A 25,807-nucleotide genomic window follows, 5' to 3' on the forward strand; every position below is an offset into this window, starting at 1 on the left:
AATTTTGACTGAAATCTATTACAAATTTAGTTCATAATGGTTCTTAAAAAAATATTTCGCTGTGATATCAAGTTGAAATTTAATTTTTAGAGATAGGTTTAGAAAAATAGCGTCTGAGAGCTGCCTCCAAAGAGATAATCAAAATATCGATTTCCATAATTATTACAAAAAAAAAGTAGTTTTTTTACAAAGAAATTTTTTGTATCAATTAACTGTTTGCATAGAATATATATAAAAGTTATTTTAATCAAAGTGACATGAATCTGGTTGCAACTACATTGACTTGACAATGACACTGCACATGTCAATTAATTCAGCCAATCAGAATGTTCGGCGTCGGGGGGAAGGAATGTTATTGGTTTATCATTCAGGAATATTCCAGAAAATACTATTTACAAGTGTTTCCAGCTAAATTATTTTCATGTTAGTTACAAATAGTGTAACTAAGAAAAAAATTATGGTGTAAACCCGATAAACATTAAATACTATTCCAAACAAAGTACGATACACACAATTACAAAAGAAAAGTCCTTAGTATAATTGAAATGTGAAAGTGAGTTTGTTTATTTGTTGTCTCTTGGCCTTTTGGTGACTCTATCAAACGTCATGAAGTTTAGTATAAATATATTATTTGAGATAGACTACGCTAAAGCGTATTTAATGGAATAAAATAAATTTTATTCCATTAAATTAATTTTAGTAATATGGATGACGGGTCACGGGTAAAAACTAGTTTTTAAATAATACTGAAGCATCTGAACAGTGCAATATTAGGGGGAAGGGGTTGTAAGTAATGAGAAAGTTAGACTCCACAGCTATCAGTATACCCTGTCAGGTCGACCTCCACGCGGTTCCACGTGGAAACTATTGTGACTAATTTATCGTTGAATTCGTCATGATGAGCTAACTGACTTATCAGACCCTTACCCTTACAGATACCTTGCTAGCGTATACCGTTATCGCAGGCAAGGTTATCATTCTATTATCATCCATTAAAAAAATACGATGTAATAAATGCCCGTGGTAAAATTTCATCTATATTAAAGGACGCTGTTGATTAAATGGGATAAAAATAAATAGCCTATTTTAAAAATAAATAGTGTGCATTCATGAAAAATAATCTAATTAAGTCAGATCAATGTGTTAAAAAGTCTTTTCTATTTTTTATCCTAAATCTATTGAATCATCACTATTTATTTTCTTATTTTTGAATATAATTCGTGATATATATTTCGAAAAATTTATATAGATGTATGTAAAATGTGTGTGTGTGTGTGTGTTGTAAATAGATGTCGACTTTTTTAAAATTCAATGAGTGAGGCTCAAAATATCGATTTAATGACACATTGAATTGTTAAGGCACTAAAAGTGGATAAAATAGATGAACTAATTTTTACATTAAGAAATCCTACGAAGAAATATTTTTTTTAATTGTAAATATATTTTTATCTACAAATATGCATATAATTTTTTATTTATTTTATTTACTTAAAATGAAATACTATATGAGTACTTAATTAATAAAAATCAATTACAAACTTCATGTGTGCTTGTCATAAATATTTATAATATTATTGAGTAACTTTTTGCTTCACTATACGGAAACACTTCCTGTGAAATATAAACTATACTTCGTCGAGTCGACACCATTTTAGTTTTAACGGAGAATTAGTCAATCGCGCACGTTTTCCGAGTGTTACTATTTTAAGTCAACGAAGCTAAATATTAGACAAAGTGAGTATCTCTTTTTATATTTTTTGTTAATAATTTGTTGTTTTCGATTACCTGTATTTATATTTATCGTGGTTTCCATAAATTTGGTCAGTGGATATCTTTAAGGGGCTTTTTAGTTTATTATTAGTGACACGCCTGATTTTGATCTTTGTTACATTCGAATTCATTGTTTTTTAGTCATGTCTGGAAGTAGACAATTATTGCATAAAATCTTCCTGTACATATTTATTTGAAAATGCGTTTGGAATTATTGTCAAATTTGTATTTCAATTTTCACGTGGTAGTACGAAGTAGACTGAATTGTACTTAACCTACAGAAATCTGTACAGTCTATTTATATTTCTTAGAATAATATTATTTTATTTGCATTTTTAAGTTTGTATTTCCGTAGAAATTCAAGGCGAAAATTCCACGTGCCACATTCGAGAACATTCTCATTGATTTTTCCATGATGGCCGCCGCCGCCACCCCGCACCATCTGCAAAGCTATGCAATTATTACTCATTCGTCTACATTCTCTACTTAGACATTTATGGCGCGAACGACCCACGCTTAAATTCACATAATCTATTCTGGTTTTAAAATGGCGGATTCCCCATGTACCTACTTAACGGATGTAGAATGAGTGGGCATTGAGGTTAGGTTATCATTGTATGCGGGCGACGAACTCGTTGCTATATTCTAGTTTTCTCACCCACTAATTTGAGATTTACGACTTTAGTATCAATAAAAATTTTAGTTTTGTGCTACTTTTAAATCGACTGTTAATTCACATAAAAAAGGAATAGCTTACTGTGGTAGTGTACTTATTGTAGGTATTTTTTTAATAATTAAGGACCGATTTTTGGTTTTAGGGTATCCATTGACCGATTTTTTTTATTTGTCTATGCTGATAAAGTGATTCAATAATAATTTGTTCAAGATATCCATTTTTTTAGTAACATTGTGATTAAAAAATAAACATTACAAAGGTGAAGGCAAAGTAACTAAACTCTACAGCCCTGATTTTCGGGTAATTGACTGCTATTTTTTTTTTGTTTAGATGGCGGCAAAAGCACCCGCAGTAGGTATCGATTTGGGCACCACGTATTCCTGCGTGGGTGTGTTCCAGCACGGCAAGGTCGAAATCATCGCCAATGACCAGGGCAACAGGACCACGCCCTCGTATGTCGCTTTCACAGACACCGAGCGTCTGATTGGGGATGCTGCCAAGAACCAGGTGGCAATGAACCCCAACAACACAATCTTTGGTGAGTTCTCATTCTAAAGTTGTTTTTGTCCGCGGCTTCGTCTGCATGATCGGGATGTACCTATTGATTGACTCAGATAAGCAGTAGCTTATTTCTTCTTTATCTGAAAGAGTATGCATATGTGGAATTTTTTGGTTATTGGTTTACCTTTTTACTGGTACCAAGAGGTTGAAGGTATTCTAATGTTGAAAGCTACCAACTTCATACATTTGGTCCACTAACCAATAATAATGTATTAATGTTTTTATAATGACAAAATAATGAAAAAAGCATAATTGGTCACAACATTAAATACTTGGAACACATGCTTAATTTCATATTAAAAAACAAGTCTTTGCCTTTTGTGTCTGTAATTTTCCTGTTCATTATGAATAATACTTTAGTTTCTACTACTTTAGTTTAAAAATGTACACTAAAATACAATAAAACCTGACATATAAAATTTGGTATGTTTGTTATATTATTAGTATGCTGGTAGTTTTTTTTAATGGGTGATAATGGTATGGTAACCCTTCCTGTGCTATCAAAATACACTGACGAGGCACCAGTGTGAAGTGACAAATGAGGATGAAAGCAGGTCTGTTAGCCCATCCTGACAAATTCAACTAGGATTAACAATGATTGTTTCCAGGGGGAACCACGTGGTATATTGCTAGTAATGGGGTTATTTTACCCCATTATTAACAATCCTTTTCCCATCAGTATGATGGTAATTTTTTTTATGGGTGAAAATGGAATGATAACCCCGCCTGTGCTAATGGGATACGCTGGCAGAGTACCAGTGAAGGGTGATAGATGAGAATGAAATCAGGCCAGTTATAGCCCATCATGATGAATTCATCGGGAATTAACAATGATAGTTTCCAGGGGGAACCGTGAGGTCAACCTGGTTGGCTATATTGCTAACAATGGGATTCTCAGTTGCCATTATTATCCCTTTCCCCTCATTATGCTGATAGTACCTAACTACCAGCATAAACAAGTAACTAATTAGCACTTGATTTTTAATTGTCATTATTACAAATGACCTCTGATCTTAATTTATGTATAAGTTACTAATTATATAAATCATAATGAATTATGTCATTAAGTATATTGTACTATAGACTAAATTATTTGTATCAAATGATAATTTTAATTGGTAGGCATTTTTAATTAAAGTATATAACGAGTACAAAGTAGAAACTTACAAGTGACCTCAGGTTATGAATTATGAATCAAGTTATTAATGCAGTTACTATGTTATATTCAATTCCTCTTAATACATATGTATTATATAATGCAAGCATAATTGTAAAATAATGGAAACTAAATACCTATGTGGCAAGGTAACTACCATAAGAGACATGTATGTTCAGACTTATTGATTTCAGTAGTGGACCTTGTAACCCATTAACACAAATAACAAGGTCTTGTACACACAGACGGCACAATTATGAGTTTTATATAAGTGACAAAAAATTTGTTTTACAACATAGTCACAATTATTGCAATTTTGTTTTTAAATCTTTGGATTTTTTTTCATTATACATTTTTGATAATGATTAGTTGATGCTAATGAATGACTCATGATGAGTCATCATTGCAAGGAAGCATCTGATCTGTCATTGATGCTGTGACTAATTCTTCCATTCTTCCTAGTTTCGTAACTAGGAAATCAGTTAAGAAATGTATGTTTACATTCATTCATGTTTAAATTTTGTTGCTATATTGCTAGGTTAGATATTAAAATTATTGAACTGATTTTAGTTATTCTTTCTTTAATAATTAATTAATGGAGAAAGGAAATTACTTTGTTTACTTCATGTACATAATACATACGTATCATTTAGAATGTCTAAAATAAATAATTTTCCATAGCAGTGGGACTCTCATTTGGCGGTGTGTAAATAACAGACAAACAATGATAGGGACAATAACGGGTCATTGTCCATTAAACAAACATCTATACACAATAGGAGCCACAGACAGCCCTCTATGTCGAGGCTGTTTCAACGCCGAAGAAACGGCTGCTCACGTAATCCTGGAATGTGAGGCTGTGGCCCATCAACGTTCAGGAAAGCTTCTGCGCTTCTGGACGGAGCTAGGTTGGCTGCACTAGCCACGACTCATACGCACAATGGCCCAAATGAGAGGCTAAGTGCGGAAAATGGAGTCCCTTTCACATTCACATTCACAACAGTACAGATTCCTTGTATTTGACGTTTCAAAAATAAAACTCGATGACTGGTTTTCAGGCATATTGATAATTAATATTTCTATATGTAATTATAATTTTTTTTTATACAACTAATGGCCCACCTCATGGAAAGTGGGAACCGTCGCCTACAGACATGAGCAGTAACATGGATATAACAGAGTATACTGTTTCTCCCATGATACCCCCATGCGTTGCCATTCCTGAGGACTCTGGTGACCCTTCAAACCGAAATACAGCCATGCAAACACAACTGCTTTACGGTTGAAACACAAATGGGACAGAAGTCACAAGCAAATAATTTTTGTAGTCTCCCTCTGGTATTGTAATAAATATAAAACTATCAACAACCAACTAATGTGATAGGAACCAATAATAATTTGAAATATTACATATTAATTTAAGTGATTTTCATGATGATAACCCAATATACTAGACTAGAGTCTCTGAACACATTGATTGAGAAAAATAATCTGAGTAACCATAAAAAAATATATCTAATAGATTTTATTGCCGGATTTGTTAATGAATCTCGTTTCGTTTGTTACAGACGCTAAGCGACTCATTGGCCGCAAATTCGAGGATGCTACTGTACAAGCTGACATGAAGCACTGGCCCTTCGAGGTCGTCAGTGATGGAGGCAAACCAAAGATAAAGGTGGCATATAAAGGTGAAGACAAAACTTTCTTCCCCGAGGAAGTGAGTTCAATGGTGCTTACAAAAATGAAGGAAACAGCCGAGGCATACCTCGGTAAAACTGTGCAGAATGCAGTAATTACGGTTCCAGCATACTTCAACGATTCTCAAAGACAAGCCACAAAAGATGCGGGTACCATCTCTGGCTTGAATGTTCTCCGAATCATCAACGAACCGACTGCTGCTGCGATTGCTTACGGTCTGGACAAGAAGGGAAGTGGAGAACGCAATGTCCTTATCTTTGATCTTGGCGGCGGTACCTTTGATGTATCCATTCTGACCATCGAGGATGGTATCTTCGAAGTAAAGTCTACCGCTGGTGACACGCACTTGGGAGGAGAGGACTTCGACAACCGAATGGTCAACCATTTCGTCCAAGAGTTCAAGAGGAAATACAAGAAGGACCTTACCATCAACAAAAGAGCACTCCGTCGTTTAAGGACAGCTTGTGAAAGGGCAAAGAGAACTCTTTCTTCATCCACCCAGGCAAGCATTGAAATAGATTCATTGTATGAGGGTATTGATTTCTATACCTCAATCACTAGGGCCCGTTTCGAGGAATTGAACGCGGATCTATTCCGATCCACCATGGAGCCTGTAGAGAAGTCCCTTCGTGATGCCAAAATGGACAAGTCCCAAATCCACGACATTGTCCTTGTTGGCGGTTCCACCCGTATCCCTAAAGTACAGAAGCTCCTTCAAGACTTCTTCAATGGAAAGGAGCTGAACAAATCCATCAACCCCGATGAGGCCGTTGCTTATGGTGCAGCTGTCCAGGCTGCCATTCTACATGGTGACAAGTCTGAGGAGGTACAGGACTTGCTGTTGCTCGACGTGACTCCTCTATCTCTCGGTATTGAGACAGCTGGTGGTGTCATGACCACACTGATCAAGCGTAACACAACCATTCCAACCAAGCAAACGCAAACCTTCACTACCTACTCGGACAACCAGCCTGGTGTGCTCATTCAAGTATTTGAGGGTGAGCGTGCCATGACCAAGGATAACAATCTCCTCGGTAAATTCGAACTGACAGGTATTCCACCCGCGCCCCGCGGCGTCCCACAAATCGAGGTCACCTTCGATATCGATGCCAACGGTATCCTAAATGTATCTGCAGTAGAGAAGTCCACCAATAAGGAGAACAAGATCACCATTACCAACGACAAGGGCCGTCTCTCCAAGGAGGAAATCGAGCGCATGGTTAACGAGGCAGAGAAGTACAGGAATGAGGATGAGAAACAGAAGGAGACCATCCAGTCCAAGAACGCTCTCGAATCATACTGCTTCAACATGAAGTCGACCATGGAGGACGAGAAGCTGAAGGACAAGATCAGCGACTCCGACAAACAGACCATCTTAGATAAGTGCAATGATACTATTAAATGGTTGGACTCGAACCAGCTGGCTGACAAGGAGGAGTACGAACACAAGCAGAAGGAATTGGAGGGCGTTTGCAACCCAATCATCACGAAGCTGTACCAGGGCGCTGGTGGTGCTCCCGGCGGCATGCCTGGTGGTATGCCCGGCTTCCCCGGCGGAGCTCCCGGCGCGGGTGGAGCGGCCGCGGGCGGCGGCGCCGGCCCCACCATCGAAGAGGTCGACTAAACACATTCCACAACTCGTCTCACGTTCCATCCTCGCGAATCTATCGTTGATTATGATTGCGATGTTGGCGCTCATAATTTAATTGAAATAAAACATTAATCTTACCTGCCTTGTTTTCTTTTCAACCGCTTCAGTTTTAAAATGTACTGTTACGCTTTGGTTTTGAATACTTTGTGATCGGAATTGACTCCTTTGTAGGTCTCACTGCCACAAGCTCCAGTCGCGAGATACTTGTTTCTCTATTTTTATTTTATAGCGTTCAATGACGCTCTTATATAATCAACTTATTTGAACCAATTTCAATAAAAAAAATCTTATGGGATATTATGGAAAAAGTTGCTTATAGGGAAAAAGGAGTATAAAAATACTTGTCTGGAAAATATTTTTACTTATTTTTTTTACTAAGCTGAGTAGAATAAAATAAAAAAAAATATATATAATAAGAAAAAAAATATATAAAAAGTATATTGCTTGAAGAGAGGTTGCTTATATACAGATTTCATTGTACTATATACCCATTATAATTCCTAGAGGCTTGATCTCAGGCAAGCGGCCAGCCTTAAAACTAATCTATATTTACCAGTATCCTATTTGCTAAATTAGAATGTGACCATATCATCATATTGTGTGTATATGAAATTTTATTCGAATCCTTATAGTTTTTGGGTGAGGCTAACGTATATCCGTCGCGTAAAAACCATAGACATAGTAATTTTCTTATTTATTGTATTATTAAAGTTATTCCGAATCCTAGATTACAAAATGCAAACTGTATCTGTCAATTCTGAATTCTGAAATGTCCCTCAAGGCTGTCTGGTATCCCGTGCCTTGTTTTCTCAGCTGTTTATAAACTGCGTCTATTTTATCATCATAATGAGTATTAGCATCATGATAGTTCCGAAATTTTTTTTAATATTTGTACACCTACCTACTTATTCACTCATTAATTTTAAATAAGTCCTTTATTAACTATTATCGCCTTTATTAAACACTAGCTGTTGCCCGCGACTTCGTCCGCGTTTCCGTCGTTTTTTGTAAAATAAGTAGCCTATGTCCTTTCTCACGGTTCAGTGGTTTAGATATAACAGACACATTTCCCTTCACTGCTCTGCTCCTATTGATTGTAGCGTGATGAAAAGTATACTATAACTTGCCCAGGAGTATGAAGAATAATTGTATCAAGTTTCGTTAAAATCCGTCGAGTAGTTTTTGTTTCTATAACGAACATACAGACAGACAAAAATTTTACTGATTTCATTTTTGGCATCAGTATCGATCACTAATCACCCCCTGATAGTTATTTTGGAAATATATTTCATGTACAGAATTGACCTCTACAGATTTATTATTAGATAAATTAATATGTCTTTAAAAATCTCTTTATTCCTATGGATATAAAGGAACTTACAGTAAAAAAATTAAATTACGTAAATGTTACTTAATAAAAGCTTTTAATAGGTAAATGAAATAAAAAAAAAAAAGAAATAAAAAATAAATATCTAGTATAGTTGTCGATGCATGAATTAATCTACCAAAATGTGACATTTGCATGCTATATAAAACCACCGATACCTACCCTATTTAATGTAAATAAATTTATTATTATAATTTTTTCCACATTATTAATAATAATTTTATTAAAGCTAATCAATACGTATGTTTTAATTGACTTTAATAAAAAAAAAAAACCTTCGTTTTATTTAGAGCATACACTCTGTATACCGTACTCTACGTCTCTAGAGGATTCTCTTGTATCAATGAGCAACTGTAGTTTATTTTAGTATCCGTGGGATTTAATTTTAGAGGCTGGTGGAAAATATCTAAACAGATCGTTCGGGAATTGACTGCGAATGGGGCGGTCTATTATTAGAAAGAAGTGTGTATAAATAAATCGCAGTGGTATTCGACTCTATTTGTATACATTCATCATTTGTACAAAAGTCGATTGCTTGTGTACCTCTGTCCCATTCGTGTTTCAACCGTGAAGCAGTTGTGTTTGCATGGCTGTGTTTCTGTTTGAACGGTGGGATATGGCGTGAATTTACTGGGTACAGAGGAATAACACCTGAGTCCTCAGGAATGGCAACGCATAGGGGGTATCATGGGCGAAACAGTATACTCTGTTATGTCCATGGTACTGCTCATGTCTATAGGCGACGATTACCACTTTCCATCAGGTGGGCCGTCAGTTTGTTTGCCATTCTAAGTTGTATAAAAAAAATACCTAGTAATTCATATAGTAGGTACGTAATTCTGTTATCAATGTGTCGGAAACGGTCAAAGATAACATTATTATTACCACAAAATTTAAAACTATATCTAGAACACGATGGAAATGGCAAAAAAATAGCTATTCAGTGTTATCTTTTATCTTATAAAAGGTACATTTGTTGTACTGTAGACATAGGTAATATTGGTACAGCGGGGGGAAAGCATTGTACTACCAGTCCCATTGCTAGCAATGTACCCTGTCAGATCGACCTCCACGTGGTCGCCCCTGGAAACCATCGTGCTGAGTTCCAAGTGTATTTATCACGATGGGCTAATTGAGCTGTTTTCATTCTCACCTATCTATCACAGATGCCCTGCCAGCGTATATCGTTAGCGCAGGCGGGGTTACCATGCCATTATCATTAATTGAAAAAAAAAACCTAACCACAATAATTGCTATCATTACGATACCAAATATTTTAATAGTTTGCTAAGAGAATACATTGAATAAATACAGATTTTCGTCATGATGGGCTAACTGGCCTGTTTTCATTCTCATCGATCACCCTTCACTGGTGCTCCGCCAAGCGTATCCCGTTAGCGCAGGTGGGATTACCATACCATTTTCAGCCATAAAAAAAGCATATGTCAGCTATTTTATGCCTTACTATAAAAGTGTAACATTTATAAATACTTGGACGCGATTTGATACGATAGGTACGTATCATATTGGATTACAGTTGATTCTAGTAATCTTTGTAAGATATTGTATTTCAAGCTACAATAACAATATTGTATAAGTATTACATAGCATAGTGTTGCCAGTGATAACTTATGGAACCGAACCATGGTCCTATGGTGCATGGTCCATGGCCCGTATGCAAAAGCTACAAGTTACTCAGCGGGCTATGGAGAGGGCTATGCTCGGAGTCTCTTGGCGTGATAGAATCCGAAACGAGGATATCCGCAAAAGAAATAACGCAACCGACATAACCCCAGGATAAGCAAGTAGAAGTGGCAATGAGCTGGTCACATAGCTCGAAGAACCGATAACCGATGGGGAAGAAAGGTCCTTGAGTGGCGACCCCGTATGGGCAAATACAATATAGGACGACCCCCCACTAGATGGAATGACAACCTGAAATGCGTTGCAGGGAGTCAGTGGATGCAGGTGGCTCAGGACCGTTCTTTATGGCAGTCTATGGGGGAGGCTTATGTCCAGCAGTGGACGGATAATGGCTGAAATGATGATGTGGTCCCCCCTGGAAACCATTGTGCTGAATTCCAGGTATATTTATCACGACGGGGCTAACTGACCTGCTCTTTCATCCTCATCTATCATCCCTCACTGGTGCCCAACCGGTGTATACCGAGGGGAAAGGGATTATTAGTAATGGAGACCGAGAATCCCATTGCTATGTATATTCCAACCAGGTCGACCTCCTCGCGGTTCTCCCTGTAAACTATCATGGTTAATTCCTGATGAATTCATCATGATGGGCTAACTGGCCAATTTTCATTCTCATCTATCACCCTTCACTGGTGCTCCGCTAGCGTATCCTGTTAGCGCAGGCGGGGTTACCATACCATTTTCACCCATAAAAAAAAACCGGTGTATACTGAAAGCGTAGGCGGGGCTACCATTCCATAATCATTCATTAAAAATAAAAAAAAGCCAGGACCACAATGCAATTTTTTTTTATCTACAAACCACGATTACCACTTATATCGTAGGGTTGTCAGCTTGTATTCCCTTCGCAGTGGTACGCAATTATAAAAAAGAATTATGAAACGAACAAAATAGTTTTTTTTTCCGATATTTTATTTCGACAATGCAAACAGCAATTTAACACAATTAAACAACTTTCGAATCACTTTATTTAATCGCAGTTTGTGCTATTACAAAACAACGGGACATTTTAAATTTAAAGGTATACCCTACATTTATTATCACGATTACATATTACGAATCTTAATAGATTACAGTTAACGATCGTCGGCAAGCAGATGCTAGACTTAGGTCATAATCATTGTTTTTTTATTGATATATTTACATTACACGAGTACAAAATGATTAAACTAACGTTTACGCTACGGGTACATACGTTAAACTTTGCGACATCCCTGATCAGTAAGGCCTGGCTTGCGCCACATCTCATTCGCTTCAATCTAATACTTAATCCACTAATTTACGCTAACTCTAGTTAGAATGTTGGTTTTGTCAAATCGGGATACAAAATTTTATAATTCAGCAATTAGTTAAGAAGTGTACAGTTTTTCAATGTTATTTGTTTTCGTGGATTTATTTTAGTAGACAGTAAATTTAGGATTAAAGAATGTAATTATTAATTTAATCTTATGTCAAGAGGGAAATATTAAATAATTAATAGTTTCAGGTCGTCATTTTTATTTGGCAATATTTAAAGTTTTAAATAGACTTTTTTTTATAACAAAGAAGGCAACCAGAGGGAGACTTTGTGCAAAAGTCGATTGCTTGATGGTACCTCTGTCCCATTGATATACAATTGTGCTCATATAAGTAATGTACTTGTTTAAGTTTATTCGTGTCTAATCATAAAGGGTCAACTGGGTCGTGGCCCTGTATGAGACCCTGTATACTGTAACTATTTTTTAACATTAGTTAATATTATTTTTATTTTATGCAACTTACAATGGCAAACAAGCTGACGGCTCACCTGATGGAAAGTGGTAACCGTCGCCTATAGACATGAGCAGTACCATGGACATAACAGAGTATACAGTTTCGCCCATGATACCCCTCATGCGTTGCCATCCCTGAGGACTCAAGTGTTATTCCTTTGTAGCCTGTAAACTCACTGCCATATCCCTTTAAACCGAAACACAGCCATGCAAACACAACCGCTTCACGGTAGAAACACGAATGGGACAGAGGTGCTCAAGCAAACGACTTTTGTACAAAATCTCCCTCTGGTAAAACATTAAGGGTATTTAAATGGTAAAACAATTAAAAAGCTACTATGCGTTACTAATTATAAAATATTATTTAGTGCAATGCATTTTATTTTACTTCTCAACTCTATGTCCGTATATAGTCAAAGGCCACGTTACCATCTGCCACGTAGAAATGCAAGTACGTGCCTATATATAGATGTACATAATAACATTGAATACCATGTCTAGATTTAATTCTCGTATCCCGATTTGGCACAAACTAAGGTCCCGCCATCGTCGCATATTGCAAAAGAAACTATAGGTTTACATATCAGTACAATGCACAAAAAAAATTAATTTATGTATAATATATATTACTGTTGGTGTACCTATTTTAAATTAATAAATAAATAAAGACTCTACAAACATCTGTGTTAATGTAATTTGCCTAGATTATAACATTTCTAGATGGAGCGTTAAGTGTCGAAAACGCTCTAAAAACAGTCGGTCAACTGTTGGTTGATTGGCTGATTTTTAGTTCTAATATAAACGCGCCACCTTTCGATATTTTAAGTAATAATTGTAAACATTTTGGTTTTTATATTCAAACATATACAGACGAATCGTATAACGTGTGATATCTGATATAAATATACATAAAATATATACATAAAAAATAGATTAATTTGGCGAGCTGTTTGTAGTGAGGTACTCCATCTGAACAGATGTTATTATTCTAGATTTTACCATAATAACAGTTAATTCTAATTTTTCCTACAGTTTTGTTAGCCTATGTTTTCTGATTGTTTTATAAATTGCTTAATTAGAAATGAAAAGTAATTCCTTTTTTATTTATTCTTTGCCAAACACCTTAGTTTAGGGGTTTTAATTGTACAAATATACATAGTTCTAGTTTGCTTTCTATACTCTATGTTACTATATTACTCCCAGGAATTAATCAGGATAAACCAAAGCGCAGGCGAGGTTATCATTCCCAGGAATTACTCTTAATAATGAACTATTTAACACCATATCAGACTTCACTTCCTTCATAAATAAACACTTAATTATTGTGTTTATACATCTATCAACCTTGTATTCATATATATTAGTTTTACTGCCATACTTTTACATTATGATTTAGAATAGGTACATAAGGATTGTTTTTGCATTTGATATAGATCATATAAATCTAGATGGAATATCAAGTAAGAAAAAGTCCCAAAGCACGTTTCTTATGTTGCATGTTCAAATCTCTCGTGGTGGGTTATGGTACACGAAAGTTTGAAAGTGAAATAAAATAAATATAAATAAAACAAATTATAGTTTGTGTGAAGCTATTAGTTAGTTATAAGACGTAGGTATAGAATTTTAAAAGCGCTTCGTTTTCAATAAAAGGCTACTTTAGTTGGGAGGTACTTTGTCTACATGTATATGATCTATATAATACTACAACATAAGGAACAACAGCTTCCCAACGCCTTTGTTCTAAAGTAAAATTTCGTGCGTCAACCATTTGGCAAGTCCCGAACGATTATATGACAGTTCGGGGCACACCCGTCCCTTTTTTACTTCGCACTACTACACTACACGTGTCCATTGGAAAACTGTAAATTATATTGCTAATATTTCTTTAGATTGAATTTGTTTCAAGGACCTACTCTACTTCAATATTCTATACACAAGAGTCAAGGTGACTGTCAGGTCGCATTTTATTTTATATTTAAAATGTATGCTTATTATATCTATAGTGTGTTTCTTGAAATATGCGGCGACAGCATAACAAGCTGTTTCTTATAAATAAATACTGCATTTTATTAATACTCCCCAACTGTCGGCTTGACAAGTCTATTAATTTGAACTGGAGCTTCTGTCTAGATATTGCGCACGACACCAACACAATTCATCGGGCCGAGGTCGCTGTCGTGGCTAAATACGACAGTTTTTGTAGTTTTGGCGTGTCAAGGTAATGGAAATTATTCAGGTTACCATTTAATTAATTTTTCAATCGTCTTTTAAATTGAATGTTTACGGGTTGAACTTTTATCTAGACTTCGTAACGTAAATTTAAAAAAAGTTAATTATTTTTTATTTATATACAGAAATTAGATTTGGGTTCCATCTGTAAACAAATTGAAAGATGTCTATGGTACAGTTATCATAGACAACAATGAATAATATTATGATAATGGGCGCTATTATAATTTATAAGTAGGTAGATTTTTTATATTTCCGTGCACGTTTATCATATCGTCAAGCTCATTACGGGTCTTAGGGGCAGGTTCAGGGGTGCCGAGATCTAAAAGGGGGCGCCAAGGTTCACAAGAGACGCTGTGGTTAAAAAGGTACGCCGAAGTATAAGAGAGGTACTATAGGACCAAAAAAGGATTACGTTAAATTGATCTTTGTTTTTTTTTTCGTCGTTAGAAATTTGTCTATGGATGTCAGATAAGGCAAAGGTCAAATTTTTGCATAAAATTGTGTAGTGTTTTATATTGTGACGGTAATATAATACGATATTTTGCCGTGCTATGGTAAATTACAAAAACGCCCATTGCAACTGTCAATTTTTCTCCTTACATACATGTACAATGTAAATGTCAATGCCAGCCTAAATGCCTATCTATTGTTTGAAGATCAAATATTTTGTAGTTTACTTAAACATATTAAATAATATACTTTAAAATTTTCAACGAATATTAATAATTTCATTTATGTTTGGACGACACTCTTATTCTTATCATACAATATTATTCGAATATTTAAGAACAAGTGAGATCTAAAAAGCAAATTTGATAATGCAATGCAATCAAAAAGTCAAAGTTTCCCAAAAGTGTTCTTTCCAGGATAAGAGTGTCTTCCAAATCTCATTTCACATTATATAGTATAAGTTTTATCAATATCTAATTAATTAAATCAATATCGACAAAATATATTTGCGTCCGTGTATACATATATTATAATTATTTTCGTACATGCTTAATAAATATCTCTTACAATAATAAGTAACAACAATTTTCATTTTTTTTTTTTTTTTTTAGTACGTTTGTTCCGTTTGGAACAGGCTAAGGTCGGAGACCATGCTGCCTAGTCTTCAAAAAGCAACAATTTTCAATCGTAATGTCATGCGAGAAACCGGAAAAAGAACATAAATGTTTTTTGGTATAAACCAACCAAGGAAAATACCAAAGGGTAAAAGATAAATATTATTATTATGTATGACATATTGTTATAAATAATTTAATACATTCACCATTAATACAACCAGTAATAAATGTTGATTTATAAAAACATATCTATTTTATAATTTTAACTTAGAAAATAATTTCAATTCATTTGAAGCTAAACGGTTCCTTGAAGACGTTCCGTTTCAAGCAAAGAATTTATCTTGAATTCTAATTAGGCAAAAACTGAGAGCTGTCACTTTCCAAACACCAATGTCAACGCCAAAGGTATTGAAACATACTTTAACATTCTCTTATTAGTTGCTAGTTTTTAATAAATTTTATAATTATACGCCTAAAAGCACGAAGCGCTCAATCTAAGTCAGTGGGACTTGTCAAACTATTCTATGTAATTGTTCATCATTATGGAGTTTCTATATGGGGGTTCAAAATTCGCACTTACAACAGTTTTAAGACACGTCGTTTCGAAGATCACTTCGATGGTCCAAACACTATAAGTACACTAACGCACTTGGGTAGTCCTAAAATGAGATGCGATTTCGCATCACGAAAGTCCAGACGGTCGGGTTAGATCGTATTCATTTAGATGGAGCGTCGATTGTAAAAAACTGCCAGTCAAAAAATGCTGAGCCAATTTTTTGCTGATGCCTTTTTTTATACGTTGTTCAAATATTCAATTTCGTGTGTAGAACAATTTGATCCCCTATAAATAGTCAAACAGGTTCAATATTTAACTATTGAAGTGTTTTGTTTTGTTTTTTTGAGTTACATTTTCAATTTAAAGGAAATCATACATTTTAAATAGGTGTTTATAAGGTCTTAATTTATGAATAAGGGATTTAAAGTACAATATTGACAATATGAGAGCCACCAATTGCAAAATTAATGCAATTGTAAAAGCGTGCCAATTTTTAAAATAAACGTTGAGTTGTCTGCCGAAGCGTTTGTTAAGGGGCACTCCATCTAGAGGGATTAGATCCATTCAGTCTACATCCAGGCGATGGTTGGTGCACCATCCGAGGCAAGCGAGTCCAGTGACCGACGCGTCTTCGGGTGAGCGTGTTGTCAGTAAAGGGACGAGCTAGAACATGGGCCGTCCACGCCCTGCAGCTGTTGCTCTGGGTTCGATACGAGCTGGAATTGTTAAAAAAAAATATATAAACTACAATCATATCAAGTAACAGTATATTACAGGGGAGCGGTGGACAGGGGATAACTCCGCCCGCGCTATCGGTATATAATGGCGGAGCACCAGTGGAAGATGATAGGTGAGAATAAATGCAGTTTAGCCAGTTGTCCAGAGAGCCCGACTTGAGAGGGTATATTACTGGCAATGGAGCTATTAGACCTCATTACTAACAATTCCTTTCCCCGGGATACAGTATTAGGATTTGGCGGAGTTATTGCTAGCCATATATCAAAAGGTCGCTTTCCGTGTGTTCTTGAAGTCACCATGGTTTAAAATGTACCGTGTATATAAAAGCTTTCACGAGGTTCTCGTCATGCGGTATGGTGACATCCACCAAAACACTCTCCAGAGTGCCCGATCCATCACCACGATATCAGGTTTGTTCGCAAGAACTGTCCTATCCATGATTATTATTATTATATCAACCGTTAACTGTCCACTGTTGAACCTAGGCCATAAGGGGACTTTTGCCAGTAGTTGCCACTCTTAGCAGGCGGGTTGGCAACCGCAGTTATGTTTTGTTTTAACTGTACACTGTTGTTCATCTTTCGACCATAAACTTTCCTTGTTTTGTATTATTAGTTGTTAATAAAGTTAATTGAAAATATTTTAATTATTTTAATAAAAATAATGATGATTTTATATTATATTTGAGTCTTGATAAATTGGACTATGACTATATACTTTATCTACTGTGTGATGTAATAAGTTTGCTTGATGATCGTGGTATTCGTGTCAGTTGGTGGAAAGATATAATAATGCTATTAGGTATCTAATCTATGTTTAGATGTGTCGTGAATCTAGAAATACGAGGTCACTTTCTTAATCGACTTGGGTAAGTTAGAAAGAAAGAAAAAATTTAATTTGGCGCTTATTAATAACAGTTACAATAAAATCATAAATAATTATAAATTTAAGGAAAAAGAAAATACTAAAATAAACTTATACCTGATTAGGAATAATGCGACCAAATATGTCACCAATCAGCTAAGTATGAATGCCTAGGCATTCATATGTAACGCCTAAACGCTGATTTTCTGTGGAACCAACACAGGAGTCATGCATACTAATGCATGATCGTCGAATTTGATGCTTTTGACACAGGGGTGAATTTATGTTACTAAGAGAAGTTGTTCCTGTCCACTCATTCGGTATAGGAATACCTTTTTTTACCATTGGGGTACTGTCAAAAACATTCTTAGGGGCCTGAGGCAAACTAAGGTCGGTCCTGCTAATAACTACTGTGAAGGATAGGGATGGTGATAACCGTACTTCTCTAATTTCACATACAGCTGGTAGCAGCCCATCTGTGGAGTTATTTGGCGAGCGGGGCGACGGCGTCGGCGCGTGCTTCGGAATTTCCCGCCCAGCCGCCATCTTGTCGTGCAATTGAGCGAGCCGCATGCTCATTTGCCGTCTTTCTTTTTGTTCTCTCTCCTTTTCCCACCTTCTGGCACTGTAACTCCTGATAGAAGACGAGCTGCTTTGCACAGAACTTAGACTTGGACGTCGCGAACCTGCGGAGGAGATCAGTTTTACGTTTACATAGAAGATTCTTGGACTATTCGCGAATATATGTATGTATAAGCTTGATAACTTGAAGAACAATTTTTCTTTGGCAAAGTGAGCAACTATTATTGTGATGATTTTAATCTTATAATTAAATAGAAATTTGTTATTTTATGTGATAAATAATAATGTAAACTGCCAAGCGCAAGTTATAATTTTAAAAGTAAGCAGCAGTTAAAAGTTATTTGTGTAAATGGATGCATGTTCGTTTTGTGTGATAAAGAAATTAAAGCACTGATATGTATATCCAATAGTTTTTTCTTAAATCGATAATGTCTAAGGCAAAAACATACGAGTGAATTAAAATATAAAATATTTTCCAAATTACACTCCAAACGATAGGTTCAGATAGTATGTACAATATATGAAAGTTATGGAGATATTACAGTGGTAAAGTTTGGTTATGTCAACTCCAAAGTAATATATCATCATAGTCGTAGAATACTGACGGATCTGACAAAGATAACATATAAAGATCCGTCGGTATTCTACGACTATGACGATATAGATAACGCTCACAATACGCACAGAAATAAAGGAAGGTCTTAACGTATTCATATTGAAGAATATTCTGATATCTTTATTATATATAATATTCTATTTATTGTAATCACATTGTTTAACTTGGTAATGTGGTTTAGTGTTATGTACCTAAAATATGAGAATTTTCCAAATTATCATCATCATCACAAGTCTTCTTGCCCGCCTTGTTGTGTAGGCGGGCGAGGTAGGGGCCTCGGGGTAAACCCTTCTACCCCGGCTGCATCTCCAGAGGCAACTACCTCCGGGTCGCTGGGTTTTTGAGCCGGCATACACTGGTGGTCTGTGTATGCCGGCGTGGTGTCAAATTATCGACCGGTTACTATTATACCTTTCTTTTTTTGGTGTCTACTTAGTCAAAGGAGAAGATATGTTTTTACTGTTCGCATATTTATTAGAATATTTTTACATAGTGATTTTAATTCTTCGTAAGAAACAAAATATCCCATTTTCTTTTTCAAGCTCCAAACTTTTGTAAGCCGATTTAAAAGCATTCTGTCAATGTCAATGCCAGGAATTTATATACATTAAAATTAGGTACATTTTGGAGAGATAGCAAATAGATGTACTGAATGGAGAAGAAGTAAAGTAACGAAGAACACGCGAAATTGAATTTTATTACCACAACCGCTTGGCCTAATTTAGGTCTGGATTTTTATAAAACTGTTTATAATTTTGTACTTTTCAAATAACCATATGTTCTCATTCAAGAGAATATTTTTTTATACCGCAAAGTAGGCAAACAAGCATTCAGCCCGTCTGATGGTAAACGGTCACTGTAGCCTATGAACGCCTGCAACACAAGGGATGTCACGTGCATATAAAATAAAAGAAGATAAAATGTAATTTTGGTGTTTTACGAAACCCTCATTTACTTCTGTGTTTCCATGCATAGCCATTGCTAGGTGGACAGACTGACGAGAAGCGTGAAGCGTACGTGCTGAAACCATGAAATTGAAGCCTTGGCCATTGTTACTGAAGATTCCTCTGTGAAAACTATAGCAGCAGGACTGAGCTTGTTATCATGTACTGGCCTTCGTTTATCTCATGTAAAATGTAATTCATTTGACAGAGATTAATTAAGGTCAATGTAAAGTTAATAATCTGGATTAATTTTAGATGTAATTAGTTTAATTCAATTTTTATAAGATATAATAATACTGGTGTAATATTTGGGATATTATTAATATGTCATGTATATGTTACGAATAAAATTAAATAGTTATCTTGGATTGTTATCGCTCATAATCTTAAAATATTTCTGATAAACACTAAGATGTTAAAATGTACTCGGTATGGGTAAATTTTCTTCAAGTATCTACAGTTCAAACTTTTTGGAGTAAATGTTTTGTAAAAAAATGGTTAATCCTATTAGGACAGAGCTGTAGTTGTTAATTAGGTTTGCTCAGTATCTATTCTTCTTAAACATACTAATTTTGACTGTCATGATTAGACGGGTGTATCAAGCTGAAATACTGCAATACTAGGTATTTATAAAACTGAATAAGTTATCTCAAGGAGTACAGTTGAAATTTAGACTCTTTGGAGGGTTTTGCTCGTATATTAATATATCCTTATAGTTTGTTTCAACAGAACTCAATGAAAAAATTATTAAGTATTGTTAAAATGATCACAGAAACACTAAATCGAAATATCCAACCAATCAATCGATTATTGATTGGTACTTTTATTGGACATCCGCAGACTGTCTTATGGACGGGTCAATTATTCGTATGTTTAGATTTTGATTGAGTTCATTTGAAACAAACAATAATAATTTCTACGCTGTAGTTTTCACAGAACAAACCTCTCTGTGATTGCAAATGCAAGTTTGAAGACAGAACCAAAAATTTTTATCAATAAGTTACACTCTAAAATGTTTAATAATTTTCATTTATCTGCTTGTCTTATTGATTGGTACTATGCCATGTGTACTGGAATGTGGAGTGAACAATTTAAAAATTGTTTGTACAGACCTCATAATGTCCAGGCATTTGTTTATGCCGTATGGCATTATGACAGTCAGCCAGGCTAAGGCTACCTTGACTAGTTTCGTAACATTTACTAATAGACTGTGTAAGAGAGAGAGAAGGGAAGGACCATGGCCATCTTGCTCGCGCCGCGCGAAGATTGCACTTCATCATACGACTGACACCACACCGAAGCGACTCACGTATCCAACAGCTCAAAGGTTCCTTGACAAAGAAGTGCCAATGCCACGAGAAAAGCCTCACACATCAAGCGTACTTACGAGAGAATACCACCAAAACTGTCAGGTTTTACGCTGATGTATCCCAAATATGCCAGGTTTCAGGTCTAGAGAAAAGAAACATGAATGTGGTACAATGAAATGTAAATATTAAAAGTAAATAAAAAGTTCAATTGGATTTATTTTTGAGGAGTTACGTGACTTGTCCGAGAAGGTCATAGTTGCTTGTAAAAACAAATGAGAATTTTACGGCTTGCGTTGATAGATTTTGTTTAGATAATGGAGAACAAAGTCTTTTTTAAGGTGTTATTATGAAAAAATTCTGCCATCATCAAATCTACACAGAAATAAGTATACTATAGTGACTAATAATGCATAAATAGTATTTGCATAGAATGTTCTGCGATAGAAAGTTAGGACTTTTAAATTGCATTGGCATATTTTGACCATCTGTTTCTTATTCAATAGAAATATATTTAGGTATTTGGTTAAGGATATAGGTTGAATATAACTGATAACTATATCAGTTACTTATTTATAATCAGCTGATAATAAGGCTGATAAATGATAGCTCGTAAATGTAATGTTATTTCTGTGGAGATTGTGGACAGTGATATAAAGGAAATGGCTCAGAGGTCTTTAAAATTGATAATGGGAGTAGATGTGAGATGAAATGCTTTCCGTATGAGAATCAGAAAACAAAAACAGCTTAAATGGCAGACTTGAATCGGGACAATCCAGCATATTTGGTTCAACATCGCATCGTGGTCGAGCAGTCGCAGACTAGCGCCTGTCCGTGGCCGCTAACACCGAAACGCAACATCTAACGGACACGGGCGTCGTCGGTACGTCTCATGCGCTCGCGCGGACATCCTCCAATGCCCAACGTCCCACTATTGAGGTCACGTCCTTCATTACGATCGAAAGTATCTGAGTTCTCGTTGCGATGTCAGTTCTAACAAGTACCATTTGTGATTAACATGTACAAAGTAATATAAGAAGAAAGTCTTCTTTGACATTTAAATTGTAACAGCATCTTCGAGGACAGCTTAACCGTTATGACAAATTTAATCAGGAAGGTGAGGGATGGGATAGAACGGATAGGTGGGCGTTGTAGGAGGCCGCGTCGTCCACCGACGCCCGAACACCGAGACGTGCAGAAATGGGACCGCGCGCTGCATACATTATCCAGATCACCTTTGGCGGCGCACTTAGGCGGGTGCGCGCCGCCGTCCCGCCTTACGGCCTTCAGGTGGCGCGAGATTAGCAAGATGGCCGCGGTGCGCGCCGCACCTGCGCGCGACGCCGACACCGGCACGCCGCCGCCGCCGCGCCGCGACGCCCGGCGCGACGCCGACGACTCCAGCTCCAGCGTGCCGCTCGTGCAGCCGCTGCGGGACGACGCGCGGGACGACGCGCGCGTCCCGCTCACTGTGCCCCCTGCACAATTAAAACTTTCATTCTATAACAATCTTTTAGGAGTCTTGTTTGATACAAGACTTTGGAAGGTAACGAGTTCTGATGCTGAGCTGATAGGAATCTATCAGTAGATTTAATTTCCTCAGCTTACACATGAAAAGAACCAGATGATGGAATTTGTCGTCTTATTTTATCTTATACATTCGATAGTGGAAACGTATCGAATTGGTATATTCGTTTGCCAGATTTCTAGAGGAGTGTAGATGGAATTGGTATCTGACGTACGGTTTATCATTATGAGTGCTACATGCCCAATAATATGGAGACTAGTTCAAAATTATCATCCACATGTTTAATTTACAAAAGGGTGATAGTAAAGTAATCCAAATATGTTAGATTATCAAAGTATGAGGAGTACTATGAGCATCATATGCAATGTGTTGTTCATGTCCACTGCTGAAGATAGGCCTTCACTTATTGGAGGGTTTTATCAGTAGTTGCCACTCTTGGCAGGCGAATTGGCAACCACAGTTAAGCTTTGATAAAGTTTTAAGAGGGACACTGCTGCTCATTCCTCGATTATTAAGTTTCCTTAGTCACCTTTAACCCACGGGAAAGAAAGGGGTGGCCCATTCTATGCCGGGACCATTTTTCCATGAAGTAGGTCATCAGGTTTGTTTCAATTTTGGTGATTATTATCTTATCATACAAATGTAAGTTTATTCATGTGGTATTTAATAAACTTGCCTGTGTCGTTGAGCGAGTACAAACACGGTGGCGTAAGTCTGGCATCAGCTAGATGCGTGGGATGGAACCGCGCCCTGGTGTACAGGTGCAGCACCATGCAGAGCAGCCCAGCTAGCACGAAGATGCCCGACGCCACGCCCAGCAGCGTCGGCATGTCCGCTGTCAGCAGCACCAGATCTGGAAACAGGTGGATTTATTTATTAGTGAGAACGATTCTATTAGTTTTGATCTTTACCCCTTTGTTGAAGAACCCCCTGCTGTAGTCTCTTGGAAAAACTTCAACAGGGAGCTCATTCCATAACCTACGTACGTGGGAGGAAACATCTCTGAAACTGCGTTGTACTCTACCATTTAGGCTCTAAGGTATGAGGGTGAACTCCTTGTCGATGGCGAGCTGTTCGATAGCAGAAAGTAGCCGTAGGAATCATATTGAATTTTACCCTTCAAATCAGATTACAGTTAGCTGATTGGAGGCAGAATTGGCAAATAATGTAGAAATGGAGGTAGATACGTATTCCATATCTTACCTTCAGTGCAGAAGACCCTCTGTGTGGGTCTAGAGTGGGTGGTGCTGTGGTAGCCAGGGTCGCACTGGCAGTACGCGTTGTGGTTGACCTGCACACACGATGCGTGTGCGTCGAACGCGCGACATGTCTGACGATAGAAGCACTGCTCCCCGAGTTTCTTGGCTGTGTTTAGAAGAAATCTTTTTTAAGCTATGGCATAACTAAGAAAATAAGTTAGCACAAGATATAGAAAGTGCATCGTAAGATAGAAAATTAAGACAAGGTGTTCCTACCACAGATCATATATGACTGTCATTTCGAGAATGTCTTAAAGGCTATTATGGAAACAAAGCACAGTACTCCAATGCAAGTGAAGGAATACTCGAAATACCACCCCATACTAAACCATCTGGCCAGTGTACTAATAACAAGCTAGAAGCCTTGAATCCTTCTTTTGTGAGTAGAGATCTTTGCTCAGTAGTTCTTGCTCTCCTTACCCTACCAACCTTAATGGTTCGTAAGGTTAAAAATGAGTTTTAGCGTTTAGACACAAAGAGCCTTCCTAAACGTAAGATAAACTAACTTAAGAGAAGCTATAGACAGCCTTTTCATTGCAGTATGTATGAGATGGAACGAGATAGCAACATTCACATTACTTTTTTTTCACATACGACAACAAAAACTGCTCTAATGAAAATCTGAATAAAAAATAAAGTATCTTTAAGTACCAACAGATTCGTTTACGACTTGACTAAGAGGACTTGAGAGGCAAATTTTTTTATACCACGAAAGTGGCAATTATGCATAATGATAAACAGTCACTGAAGCCTATGGACGCCTGCAACAGTAGGGATGTCACGTGCATGTAGCCGACTCTGAAGAAATCTTAATATACCTAACCTTTTTGAAGAACCTCATATTGTAGTCTTTAGGGAAATCTCGGCAAGGAGCTCATTCCACAGCCTGAGTGTTTGCGGGAGAAAATTGCTGTGAAATCGCATTGTACGTGATCTTCAAGTGTATTAGGATAAACTCCCTGATTATTATTATTATTGTCTTCTCTCTGCCTGCAGGTACTATTGGCGTATTTAAGGTTATTTTCTGGGCTGCCTGCATATACGCCTTTTAAAAAGGCGTATATGTACTTTAAAACATGTCATTGAGAAGCTTCGCTTGGAACCTGGGTATTAAATGATTCTGAGTTGGGTACGGCTCTTCTGGTCACCCATCTATGACCAAGATAAGTACTCACGTTTAGCACAGCCTTTGTTGACTCCGAGTGCGACTGGGTGCTTGGTGTCGCATTGGCACGACTGGGTGGTCGGCTCGCAGTACACGTGCACCAACTTAGGGTTGCATGTGACCTCGCACGGCGAGCCCAGGTACATGCCCTTCTCTGGAAATAAATTGTCACATTTTAGGAGAGAGAGCCTAGAAGTTTCAATAGAGTTTACAAGTTTTGTTGTGTTTATCCCAGAAACAGTCTCCTAATGGAACTGGTAGTAAAACGAAACATTTCATCAATTAATTGATTTTCTATTTGTCCTATTATTGGATATCAACAGATTATATATGTACTGGTGTAAGTGGTTCAGGGCCGTTTTCTTAGTTTGTTGGTTTCATACAAATTTTATTCCGGTTTGAAGAAATCTTATTAAATTTATTTAATTGTTTATGGTGTGAAATAAATAAATTTATTTATTTATTACATAGTCATAACATGCTTATACATAATGTAGATGTAAGATAAACATAAACTATTGGTTAGTTTTACCGTGTACTTTTATATAATTAAGTAAGTATCTATTTTCCCATGATCTATTTTCATCTTCCA

The 25,807-nt window shown here is 36.5% G+C and overlaps 2 protein-coding genes and 1 long non-coding RNA gene across 4 annotated transcripts in view; 2 read left to right on the top strand and 1 right to left on the bottom strand.

The window, feature by feature from the left end:
• Positions 1-1,577: 1,577 nt before the first annotated feature.
• LOC113522937 (heat shock 70 kDa protein cognate 4) lies at positions 1,578-7,589 on the top strand. The gene is made up of 3 exons (XM_026908795.3): positions 1,578-1,734; positions 2,777-2,984; positions 5,732-7,589. Exons 2-3 carry the CDS (start codon positions 2,777-2,779, stop codon positions 7,483-7,485), a joined length of 1,962 nt encoding a protein of 653 aa, XP_026764596.1. The 5' UTR covers positions 1,578-1,734; the 3' UTR covers positions 7,486-7,589.
• A 3,967-nt stretch (positions 7,590-11,556) lies between these two features.
• The window catches only part of LOC113522819 (uncharacterized), a 37,169-nt gene continuing 22,918 nt past the window's right edge, over positions 11,557-25,807 (bottom strand). The window contains exons 2-7 of one of the 2 annotated variants that reach the window (XM_052899542.1): positions 25,226-25,369; positions 23,995-24,156; positions 23,468-23,644; positions 22,595-22,741; positions 18,274-18,500; positions 11,557-16,928 (exon numbers count right to left, since the gene is read on the bottom strand). In XM_052899542.1, coding sequence (XP_052755502.1) covers positions 16,860-16,928; positions 18,274-18,500; positions 22,595-22,741; positions 23,468-23,644; positions 23,995-24,156; positions 25,226-25,369 — 926 coding nt within the window. In that variant the 3' untranslated portion in view covers positions 11,557-16,859. Of the gene's footprint in view, positions 16,929-18,255; positions 18,501-22,594; positions 22,742-23,467; positions 23,645-23,994; positions 24,157-25,225; positions 25,370-25,807 lie in introns of both variants that reach the window. The other variant, XM_031911269.2, reaches the window with a different exon arrangement.
• Positions 15,924-19,700, top strand: LOC128201734 (uncharacterized). The gene is made up of 2 exons (XR_008253412.1): positions 15,924-16,061; positions 18,276-19,700. It is a non-coding gene; the product is annotated as an uncharacterized LOC128201734 (long non-coding RNA).

This window comes from Galleria mellonella, unplaced genomic scaffold, assembly GCF_026898425.1.
Source record: "Galleria mellonella isolate WM207_F2 unplaced genomic scaffold, CSIRO_AGI_GalMel_v1 utg574, whole genome shotgun sequence".
NCBI classification, from domain to species: Eukaryota; Metazoa; Arthropoda; class Insecta; order Lepidoptera; family Pyralidae; genus Galleria; species Galleria mellonella.